Source organism: Ovis canadensis, chromosome 7, assembly GCF_042477335.2.
Source record: "Ovis canadensis isolate MfBH-ARS-UI-01 breed Bighorn chromosome 7, ARS-UI_OviCan_v2, whole genome shotgun sequence".
Lineage (NCBI taxonomy): Eukaryota > Metazoa > Chordata > Mammalia > Artiodactyla > Bovidae > Ovis > Ovis canadensis.
The window spans coordinates 28,772,077-28,783,605 of NC_091251.1; the positions used below are offsets into that span (position 1 = coordinate 28,772,077).

The 11,529-nt window shown below is 48.7% G+C and overlaps 1 protein-coding gene across 10 annotated transcripts in view; it reads left to right on the forward strand.

The window, feature by feature from the left end:
* Positions 1-10,761, forward strand: part of PAQR5 (progestin and adipoQ receptor family member 5) — a 123,867-nt gene extending 113,106 nt beyond the window's left edge. For 8 of the 10 annotated variants that reach the window (XM_069595515.1, XM_069595512.1, XM_069595517.1 and 5 more), the window contains 3 exons: positions 1,250-1,346; positions 3,504-3,645; positions 6,961-10,761. In XM_069595515.1, the coding sequence (XP_069451616.1) occupies positions 1,250-1,346; positions 3,504-3,645; positions 6,961-7,202 (481 nt within the window). In that variant the 3' untranslated portion in view covers positions 7,203-10,761. Of the gene's footprint in view, positions 1-1,249; positions 1,347-3,503; positions 3,646-5,995; positions 6,259-6,960 lie in introns of all 10 variants that reach the window. The other 2 variants (XR_011258080.1, XR_011258081.1) reach the window with 1 other exon arrangement.
* Positions 10,762-11,529: the final 768 nt, after the last annotated feature.

Genomic DNA, 11,529 nt, shown 5'->3' on the forward strand with positions numbered 1-11,529 from the left:
GCCAGGTGACTGCACTGGCTCATAGAGGATGTGAAGATCCTGCTGGAAGAGATGGACCTGGGCTGGGGGAACAGCAGACCCTGTTTGGTGGAGAAGGGGCAGGCGAGTGGGCTGGGACAGAGCACCTGGGGAACAGAGGTGAGGAGCAGACCCTACCCCCACCAGAGAGTGTGATGAGGGACAGAACTGTCAAGAAGGGCTGGAGGGCCCCAGTACCCCCATCATCTTCCAGGCTTCCCCCTAACAGCCACCCTACAAGCCTCAACACCCTGGCTCTGCATATCACCTTTGCCGGGGGAGGCTCTGGCCTCACAGTCCTGTGGGTCGCAAGGGAGAACCCAGCCCCCACAGTACGATGTGGTTTTGAAGCAGGTACCTGCCCTGCCACCGGTCCCAGCCTGGGACTGTGAGCTCTCTCTTGCTCGAGCCCCAGCTCAGGGCTGTGGTTTAGTACGGAGCCTCTCCTTCAACTCCCTTGCCTGGTGTCTAGCCTGCAGTCTGTGCTCCCCACCGCCCCCGCTCCTCCCCCACCAACCCTCAGCTGTTGCCTGCTCCGCAGGCTCGGCCCGAGCCAGCTGAGGCCCCATGGTGTTCCATCCCAAAGGACCTGCCCGTCTTGGCGACTTCCGCACCGCTCATTTTAATGCTGGCTTCCTCTGTCTTTGAACGAGGGGCAGGTGGGGGTGGTGATGACAGAGGGAAGGAAGGACCATGCTTTCTCAGTTTCCCCAGCCCAGGATTCCTGTGTGTGTTATTAAATATTCCAGAAATCTCTTGTTGTTAAACACCTAATTGTACCCAGGGCTTTTGCACGGTAATCACCTGGCGACTCTGACTAGTTGAGCAACTCAACCTTCGCAGAAGTGCTGGCCCCAGGAGTGTTTGGACCCACCCATGCCCCACAGTCTCCCTCTCCTGGTGGCTACTGGTCTGACTTCTCGAAGGCTCTGTGGCAGTTAGATAACTTGTCCCTCAAAGGTTTTTTGCTCCATGCCTCCTCCCTGATTTTGGATACCATTGCTTCTTATGGTGCCAGGAGATGGTGCCTCCGAACTCTTTTCACATCTGAGATGGAGCTGGTGGGAGAGGTGGAGAGGGCTGGTGGGGAAGCTGCTGGCCCGAGGGAGGAGTCTGTGCACAAATGGTTGCTTTCTGTGGGTTACTCGGCCTGGGTTATTTTTAGTGTGTGTGTTATTGGCTGAGACTTCTTTTCATTCTCATTTCTCCCCCATTTCCTTTCCTGATTTAGGTTTTTTGAGATACAGAAGCCCGGGCTCTGTAAGATGCTTCGCGTCCTGGCCTTTGCTTTTCCCTACATCTGGGACTCCCTTCCCATCTTATTCAGGGTAAGGGCCCTGCTCTGACCCCTCTCTGTCTGTTGGCAACACCAGGGAATCGATTGTGTCCTGAGCTCTGGGGGTCAGACGCTGCCCTGGTTGTGGGGGCAGAGCCGCATGTGCCCCCTTAATGGCACTCGCAGGCCAGTTAGGCGGCACGCACAGAGGCCCTGACGGGCATGGGCAGCCACCACCCACCACGGGCACTAGGTAGGTGGCACCTGGAGATGCATCAGTGGCCAGTGCTACCCACGGGCTCAGGAGCAATCTTGGAGGGCTGGGCAGGGGAGGCAGCCTGGGGTTTAGTAGAGTGAGCGGGAGAGTGGGCTCTGGAGGCAAAATCTCTAATATTCACTCACTGCAAGACTTCGAGCAGGTTTTCTACCATCTCTGTGTCTTGACTTCCCTCATCTGTAAAATGGCCTGGTAATAACACCTCCTTGTGTCAGGCTATGGGGAGGATTACATGAGATAATGTGTACAGTGCTAGCTGGTGGTGAGAGTCCCATAAATGCATTATTATGTATTATCATCAATTAACATAGGCGTAGTAGGGAAGGAGAGCGTATGACTGAAGGTCTTAAAGGATAGATGCTGAACACAAAGGCAGAGGGTATAGGAGGGAAGACAGGAAGAGGGAAAGTCCACGCACTCTCAGATGGCCATACGTTCAGATCCCAGTCCCGCTGCTCACTGGCTGTGTGACATTAGGCGATGAACAAAACCTCTCTGAGCCTCAGTCTCCTTATCTTTAAATGAGGCTGACATCCCCTCCTTCACAGGGGGGTAGAGGAGGAGTCATCAAATAAACAGACCTGAGGAGCTCAGCAGTTCCAGGCCCAGGCCCCGCGGGTGGAGGCAGGTAAGAATCTGGTGCAGGAGGCCAAGATGGCAGTGCCCAGGGCTGAAGGGAAGGGGTCAAGCTGGCTCCACCAGCTGAGACACTGAGCCTGTGCTCCATGCTCAGCCCGCGTGGGTTTGGGGAGACCCAGAAGGGGGGATGCAGCCCACTCCGTTGAATCCTCCCTGGAGGACACAGACCACACCCAGGAAACCAGCGCAGAGAGAACAAGCCAGCCCCACAGGCCACCCCTGCAGACAGCACAGCTTCTTGTCAGGATGAGTGCTGGACGCTCCTGGCACTCGGCCACATCAGACTCTGGGCAGTAGGGGAAGAGGGGTCTTACCCTGTACGGTGCTGTGGCTGAGCACTCAGGCTCTGCAAATCAGCCTGACTTCTCTACTAATTAGTGGTTGGCACGTCACTTTCCAGCCCAGTACTCTCATCTGCAAAGTGGGGGAAGTGGAGTCTGCCGTGTGGTCATTGTTGAGGCTCCGATGAAGGCACACAGAAGGCCTGGCCTGGTGCCCTCGGTAGGTGGTGGCTGCCGCTATTTTTAACAGTCGTACAAAAACCATTACCAAACTCCAAACCAGGATAATGTCCGTAATTAATAGCTTTTGATGACTCAGAGGGCCTTCCAGGAATTCCTAGGCCTTAAAGCCTTAATTAAGAGCATCAGTTCAAGGGATGTGCTGGTTAAAAGTGAGTTCAAGTGTGAATGGACCATTTTTTAACTATGCTTATATTTTAGCCCCAGGGGTGGGGTTGGGGTAGAATAGTGATAAATCTAGCAGAATTTTTTTTTCCTTTCCTTTTCTCTTCACTTCTGTTGTTTTCCTTTCCTTCCTTCCTTTCTTCATTTTTTTTTTTTTGTAACTAAATAACCCAAAGGCTCTCATGAGCATGTAGGGGGTTAAAATACAGTTACCTTAGGTCTCTGTCGATCAGACTCAGAACAGGAAGCCTGCTCACACAGGCCCTGTGAGGTCCCTTTCCAAGCACAGACCCCAGGAGGGAACGGCCTTGGCGCATGGAGTCCACTCATGTGCGTGGGGAGGTCTGCGGACCTCCTCTCGAGACCTGTGTTTCTCTCCTCTTTAAGCTTTTCATTTTACGTTGGAGTAGAGTTGATTTACAATGTTGTGTTTGTTTCAGGTGTACAGGAAAGTGATTCAGTGATACATAAACAGCTCTCTGTCCTTTTTCAAATTCTTTTCCCGTTTCGGTTTTTACAGTATGTTGAGCAGAGTTCCCTGCGGGTATACAGCAGGTCCTTGTAGGTTACCCATTTTAAGGCTTGGCGTTTCTTTAAATACCTGCAGGTATTCCTGTTCGCCGGGGAAAGTGCGGAGAACGAAGCCACCTTGTACCACCAGAAGCACGTGGCCGTGACCCTCCTGGCCTCTTTCTTCTACTCTGCGCATCTGCCAGAGCGCCTGGCCCCTGGACGCTTCGACTACATCGGTGAGCGCATGGTGGCTCCACTGCCCAGGGGCCGTTCCCATCCCTGACCGCAGCGCTGTAGTTGCCAAGGGGAGGCGGGGGCAGGGCGAGAAGCAAATCCTCAGGAAGTTCTCCAGGCCCAGGCCAAGGTGAGTGAGATTGTCAGGTGACAGAGGCCAGGAGGCTCACAGACCGTGGATGCCCAGGGAGGGTGGTGGAGGGTGGAGAGAAGTGGTCTAGGAGTCTAAAGGATTTCTGGCGGGTATGGGGACAGGAGAGTCCCATTATTACCTTGAACATGAAATCCCATTATTAAGTGACCATGGAAGGCAGCTATAAAGAGGAAGAGGAAAGACAGGGTACAGAAGGCTCAGAGGGTACCAGCCGGTGGGGGGCAGTGCCGACCAGAGGAAAGAGTGTCTCATTCGGGTGGGTGTGATGGTGCCAGGAATCGTGGTAGAGCAGGGGTTCCCAGACTCAGCAGTTCCCAGCCTGGACAAGTAGTCTCAGCCTCACCTGGGAACGTGCGGATCTCAGCCCCCACCCCCGAGACATCACGTTGGGGTGGGCCCAGCACTCTCAGAAGCCGAGTGAGTCTCCAGGTGAGCCTGAATGTGCTCAAGCTAGAGAAGCCGTGTGGTGAAGAGGAGGCGTCAGAGCTACAGGGGTTTATACCTGCTGGCAGAGTTCCTTCCCCTCTGTCGAGGGACGAGGGAAGTGCTGTGGAACGTGCCTCCTCCACCCTGGCTCTGGGACTGGCTGGGGGAGGCAGCCTCGGGCCACTTCTGATGAGGCTGAGGGGTCCTGGGACGGGAGCTCCTTGGATAAGGAGAGCTCCGTGGACATCTAGGTCCTCATCCCCAGGTGGCGAGCAGGAACCTCGGTTCTCCCCAGGCCCATTTTGTCCATGAGTTTCCATCTTCTACCCAAGAAACGTGGCCACATTTTGCTTTGACAAGAGTTTCATCTCCTTTATTCCTTCTCCTCTGCCAGAAGGGATCACAATGAGCAAAATGGTTAGAGGGCAGATTTCAAACAAGGAGGGCAATGAGAGGGCCAGGGGATTGGAACCTGCCCAAGGAGCCTGCCCAGCATGTCCACTTCCCTAGCCCCAGCCCAGCTGGAGGAAATAGAGCTGCTCATGTACAAAGTCTGGGGTCAGCATGAAAAATGTAAATAGACACTGGGCCTTATTTTGCCAACTCTGGCTTCTTAATAACATTTTATTTACTTACCTCTATCCTGTCCTTTTGGGCCTAGAGCAGAAAGATACTCCAGTGGGGGGACATGGCAGAGATGGCAGATAACGACAACATCTTAAACAAGGGCTTTGGAAAGATCTCTGTCCTTAAGTAACAGAGTCAGCCAGATTTTGAGCTTCCTCCCCAATGCCCACAGGAAGCTCCTCCCTATTCCTGCCAGACGGGTTGTTGACATCACTTTTCCCGCTGCAGGCACATTTCACATCTGTCCAGTGCTCCTGGCTCTTCCATCTGTTTGTCTCCTGCCCTGATGGAGACAGGTTTGTGCCTCAGTTGGTGAGCGCAGCTGGTCACTTCCTACTGCTTGGCCCTGTGTCCTTGGAGAGTATGGTTCTCAGCTGGATAAGGAACCACTTCTGCCACAAAACACACAGATTTGGAAATTGTACCCAGCCCAGTAGTATGGCTTGAGTGAGGCAGGGTGGCCCCTCCAGGCACAGTATCTCCCTGGGGGATGCAGGCTGGGGTGCTGGCAGCTCCTTGCCCTAAGGAAGTCGTTGGTCTCTCATTCAACTTTCCTGCATCTTCATTCACGACCTGGCTCTGGCTCATGAGGGCAGATGGCCAGTCTGGTCCCTTCTGTGGGCTCATTCATTGAATACTTACTATAGGATAAATCCTGGGGGTACAACACTGAATTCTTTTTTTTTTTTAACTGAAGGAGGGTCCTTATTTAACTCTTGTATTAGTCTGCCAGTGCTGCCATAACAAAGACCCACAGACTGCATGGCTGATACAAAAAAGTTTATTTTCTCATAATCCAGAGGTTAGAAGCCCAAGATCAAGGGGATGGCAGGGTTGGTTTCTCCCAAGTCCCCTCTCCTTGGCTTGCCAGGGGCCATCTCCATTTCTTTTCACATGATCTCTCCTCTGTGTAGTGTACATCCTAATCTCCTCTTCTTATAAAGATACCAGAGCGGGTCCCATGCTAGTGACCTCATTTTAACTTAATTGTCTTTTAAAAACCCCATCTCCAAATATGGTCACGTTCTCAGGTACTGGGAGTTAAGACTTTGGACATGTGAATTTGGGAGGGGGAGATACAATCAGCCCGTGAAACATGTAGGGATCTCATCTCACTCCTGGTTTCTGTGGACTGTTCCCCCCAGGCAATCCCCAGCCCCAGGCAGTGGACTCCTTTTCTCACCAACTACCAAGTCAGCCACCCTCCACTGGGCTCCCACCCTCTGGGGAGGCATACATGCTGACCGGGGGCCTGTGAGCTGTCAGAGAGAAGGAGCCCCTCATTGTGTCTGGGATTCACCAGCAGTAGGGAGAGGAGCATCTCACAAGTGGTCAGCAGAAAATCTGGCTGGCTTCCCCTTTGGTGCTGAAGCCAGGATCAGAACTGACCGGTGACAGCTCTCAAGAGGTAAACTTTAGAAGAACTTTCTCATGCGAAAAGCGGGACTGGTGGATAAGTTGTTTAAATGGACTTCGTTTTCTCTGTTGGCCTTTTCATTTTTCTCATATGATATTAAAAAAAACTTTAAAGTGTATATCACACATGGGCTTCCCAGGTGGCGCTAGGGGTAAAGAATTCACCTGCCAATGCGGGAAACACAAGAGTCACAGGTGTGATCCCTGAGTTGGGAAGATCCCCTGGAGGAAGGCATGGAAACCCACTCCATTATTCTTGCCTGGAAAAGTCCATGGACAGAGGAGCCTGGCAGACTGCAGTCCGTGGGGCTGCAGAGAGTCAGACACAACTGAGCAACTGAGTGCCCACATACACACACGTTACATATAACATAGTACCCTAATTTCAAGTGTACAATCTTTTTTTTTTAGCAAATTTACTACATTGTATAACTACCACCATATATGAGTTTTAGAACACTTTCATCACCCCCGTAAGATCCTTCCTGCCCACGTACTGTTCATCTCAGCTCCCACCCCCTACCCAAAACCGCCACTCATCTATTTTCTGTCTCTATGGATGTGCCTTTTCCAGACAGTGGGTGTCTTGTATCTAGCTTCTTTCACTCCACGTAGTGTTTTTAGCACACGAGCCATAGGATGTTCCCAGGAGGCCGTTCCTCTTTTATTGCTGACTTTTGTGTGCTCACTTTAGGTCACAGCCACCAGCTGTTTCACGTGTGTGTGATCCTGGCCACACACATGCAGATGGAAGCCATCCTTCTGGACAAGACTCTGAGGAAAGAATGGCTGCTGACCCACGGCAGGCCCCTGTTGTTCGCCCAGATAGCCGGAGCCATGCTTCTGTGCCTCATCTTCAGCCTCAGCAACATAGTTTATTTCTCAGCTGCTCTGTATCGGATTCCCGAGCCGGAATTACATAAAAAGGAAACCTAATTCATACCATAAGTTTTTCGTACCAAATGTCAGCATTAAGCTACAACATCCTAACTACCATAAGCCAATGGCATGGTCCCAGTTTACAGTGGCCTAAAATATTTAGAATGCTTGATATCTTGGCATTTTGGAGCGGGTTCAGGTCAATAAGGTGTTTAACTGGGGACATTTCTCTATATGTGCACTGGATTCTGTAAGTACGATTTTAAAAGGGGGACGTGGGTTCAAGTCAGTCCTCATTCATGCAAATCATTATTTCATTTAGCTTTTAATTTATTTAAAGTATGTTCTCCAATTCTATTTAAACAGCTGGATTAGGCGTACCATCCTTGTAGCTTTACTATTAAATAGTTGGATTAAGCTTTACTACCCTTGAAGTATTACTGTTGGAAAATGGAACACGCTTCATCTGATGAGTTTCATGTAGCAAAGCCTTTCCTTCCACAGTGGAAGAAGATGAGCTGGGAAGGTCAGTTGGGGAACCTGAGAAAGCAGAAATTGAGTCTGTGGGAGCTGTGGGGACTGGGAAGGCATTCCAGAATGAAGAAACCTGGTTTGGGGAGGGGCCTTCTTCCTTTCCCCACCTATTGAAGGATATGAATTGAAAGAGCTCCCTCTTTTCCCACAAGTCCATTTTGCTTCACCGTGCAAGGTTCCCATGCCATTATGGACTTGGATTTTGTTAAAAGTTCACAGCCTGTGGCTGGGTGTCATATGCTCTGTTTTGCTCTGTTCCCTTGTTGCCGGTTTGATGCTGTGAAGGATTACGCAGCACAGGTGAAGTGTGTTACCCAGAGGGCACTAACTGAATTAATCCCAATCGGTTGTACTCATCTATCACCTTTTAACCAATGACGTCACAATATTTGGGGCGGTTATACATTTAATGTTGCTTCAGCATTTCATATGTGCTTCAGAATTTAATGTTCGTGTGCAGAGGACACTACAGACTTTGCCAAAGGAATGGAAACACTTGGTGAGCTTGTGGTAAATGTAGCTCCCCCAGGCGAATCAGGAGATGCTGCTTTATTAGTTTAAAGTGTTGGTTTCCTCCCGAAGGTCTGTGCTGGAACAAGTTCCCCAGGTGATTGTCAGGAGGGCCACGGGCCAAACTTGCAGAAATGCTGGTGTCACGAATTCCAGAATGCACAGGGCCTATCAGCTGTGTTTTGATTGGTCTAACTTTCAGCAGCTCACCACCTAAGGCTGTGTCCTGTGCTTTCTACTCTGTGGAGTACTAAAACACTGAATATTTTCTCATCTGTTGCATGACTCATTAAAAGTTCAGTATTTCATGGTGTTTTCATAGAGTACAGAAATGCTGATGCAAAACAGTTTTTAACAGAGGCCCATCACTCCCTGACATGCACTTGCTAACGACTTAAGGGGCCACATCCATCGCAATGCAGGACCCTCTTCTGCTGACTCAGGAACACCCCAGTTTCTTAGAACACTGCCTCTGTGGTTAACTGGCCCAGACATTTGGAATGACCTTGTAAATAGCTCATCAGCTAATACTCTGAAGACAAGTAGCAATTTATATCAGATATGAGTGGTCAACAAATATGGTTTCATTAGTTTTATTGTCTGTTTACTTCCTCTGGGGAAGGTAGACTGATAAAATTATATAGGCTGGTAAATTTTTGGTACATTAATTGCAAGCTGCAACACAAAATTTGTTATTTTGGCACAAGGTTGACACTATTACCGGAATTGTACTCCAGCAGGGGTTCTGGGCTTCCATTTCATCTTACTGTAACTTTAGTTTTATGGTGGACAGAGGTACTAAGTTTACGTACTCCATTTTAGTAATGCCAAAGGCATGAAGGTTTCTTAATTCTCTTGTTTATAGAAAGTAACAAGGTTCTTTAGTTGAAAGATCACAGGTGACTAATCTGAAGGACTTTTAGAATATTTAATCTTTGGTTACATTGCTTTTTCAGCATTGCTTAATGATGAAAATGAAATGTTAAATCAACAAATAAGGCCAAGTGTTTCATAATGTTTTTATACATTTGATCAACTTAGTCCCATTCTATACTTTTGGACAGTGTTACAATTAAAGTTTATAACAGTTTGCAGTACACTGATTTGGCAACTTCTAATGTTGAATGAGAATATGTTCAAATATATTCATTATCATTAAGTGCTATGAAGTCTAATGTGAATATAGTTTTGCTAAGCCATTCCAGAAATTAAAAAGATTGGCAGTGGGTCAGTTGAAAACCTCACTGGGAGGATGTCTTTTAATGTGTGTATGTATGCTCAGTTGTGTCAAACTCTTTGCAACCCCATGGACTGTAACCTGCCAGGCTCCTCTCCATGAAATTTTCCAGGCAAGAATACTGGAGTGGGTTGTCATTTCCTTCTCCAGGGGATCTTCCCAACCCAGGAAAGAACCCAGGTCTTTTGCGGCTCCTGCATTGGCAGGCGAGTTCTTTACCACTTAGCCACTTGGGAAGCCTTGTCTTTTAAGGTAGCAGTTCTCAATTTTTTTTTTTAAACATCTCAGTACACTTTGGAGATATTCCATATTCCCACTGGTAGCGACTGCTCACCAAGGCCCTGTCTCCTAAGGGGAGAGGGGGAGCGGGCACACTCCTAAAGGAATGTACCTCTTCCCCCTCCCTGGGCTTGAGAAACACTACTCTAGAATTTACCAATCATTGTGCTAAAACTCAGGTATGCTTGGATGAGGCCATTTAGTCACTTGCCTCTTCCTTCAGTCACAAATGGAGAGTTTCATTTTCCTTGCACAGTCTTTGGAGAGGAACGCGCCTTCTTTCCTAAAGACATGACTTGGTCAGACTTCCCTGGTGGTCCAGTGGTTGAGAATCCACTGCCAGTGTAGGGGACACAGTGTGATCTCTGGTCCAGGAAGACCCCACATGCCTCAGAGCAATCAAGCCTGTGCACAACTGCTGAGCCTGAGCTCTAAGAACTTGCAGTTGCTGAACCACTGAGCCTGAGTGCCCTGCGGCCCCTGCTCCACAATAAGGGAAGCCACTGCTGTGAGATGCCTGTACATCGCATCTGGGGAGTAGCCTGCATGCAGCCACAAAGATGCAGTGCAGCCCCAAATAAATAAAATGTATTTTTTAAAAAGACAAGAAGAGGCCCTTGTTGATTAGAATTAGAAGTGGGATGTTTAGAAGGCTTTTGAATGCAAAGTGATTTAGACACTTGGTCTGCAGCAATCTTTCTCAAAGTGTTTTTTGGAGAAGGAACTCAGTTCCCAGGAGATATTCTGAGGAAGGCAGGATGCTATTCTGGAAAAGAAGGCTTTTGTCAGATGCATCAGAAAAACCTTTCATTCCCATCTGCTTTGTCCTGAATTTGGTTTGGCCATGGTGCCCTTTATATATGAAACAGCTCTTAACCCTGTATGTCAACATTTTGTAACATACTGTTGAATGCCAGCCTCTGATTTTTCAGTCGACAATCCATTATGAATGAAAAGGCAGAGACCTGTTTCCAGACTCACAGATGTTCTTCCAGCTTATACTAATGTCTGGTTTTCTTAAACTATGGTAGGAAAAATAAAATTTATTATAGTAAAGTTCTGTTTCTCCTTTGACTTAGTTATGTTTTACCTACTATGCTGAAAACATGTTCACTCATCATGAAAAATAGATTCCTGTATATGTATAGATCGTGAAATCATTCAGTGAGTGTTTATTTAGTGCCAGGTATATATAAAACAAACACTGCCCTCAGAGTTGGGAATATAGAAGTGAAGAAAACCAAAACTGTTCTTCCCTCATGGAGATGATACACTGGTCAGCCAGTAGGACAGGAGATATAGATAAATTCAGATAGTGGTAAGTGCTGGTGGCTTAGATGGTAAAGAATCTGCATCCAGTGTGGGAGACCTGGGTTCGATCCCTACGTTGGGAAGATCCCCTGGAGGAGGACATGGCAACCCACTCCAATATTGTTGCCTGGTGAATCCCCATGGACAGAGAAGCCTGGTGGGATACAGTCCATGGGGTTGTGAGGGTCGACTGAATGACTAAGCACAGCACATCAAGAAAATAAGCCTGGGGACTTCCCTGGTGGTCCAATGAGTTAGGCTCCACCCTTCCACTTGAGAGTCCCTTGAACTGCAAAGAGATCCAACCAGTCTATCCTAAGGGATATCAGTCCTGGGTGTCATTGGAAGGACTGATGCTGAAGCTGAAACTCCAATATTTTGGCCACTTGATGTGAAGAATTGACTCATTTGAAAAGACCCTGATGCTGGGACAGATTGAGGGCAGGAAGAGTAGGGGACAACAGAGGATGAGATGGTTGGATGGCATCACTCACTCAATGGACATGAGTTTGG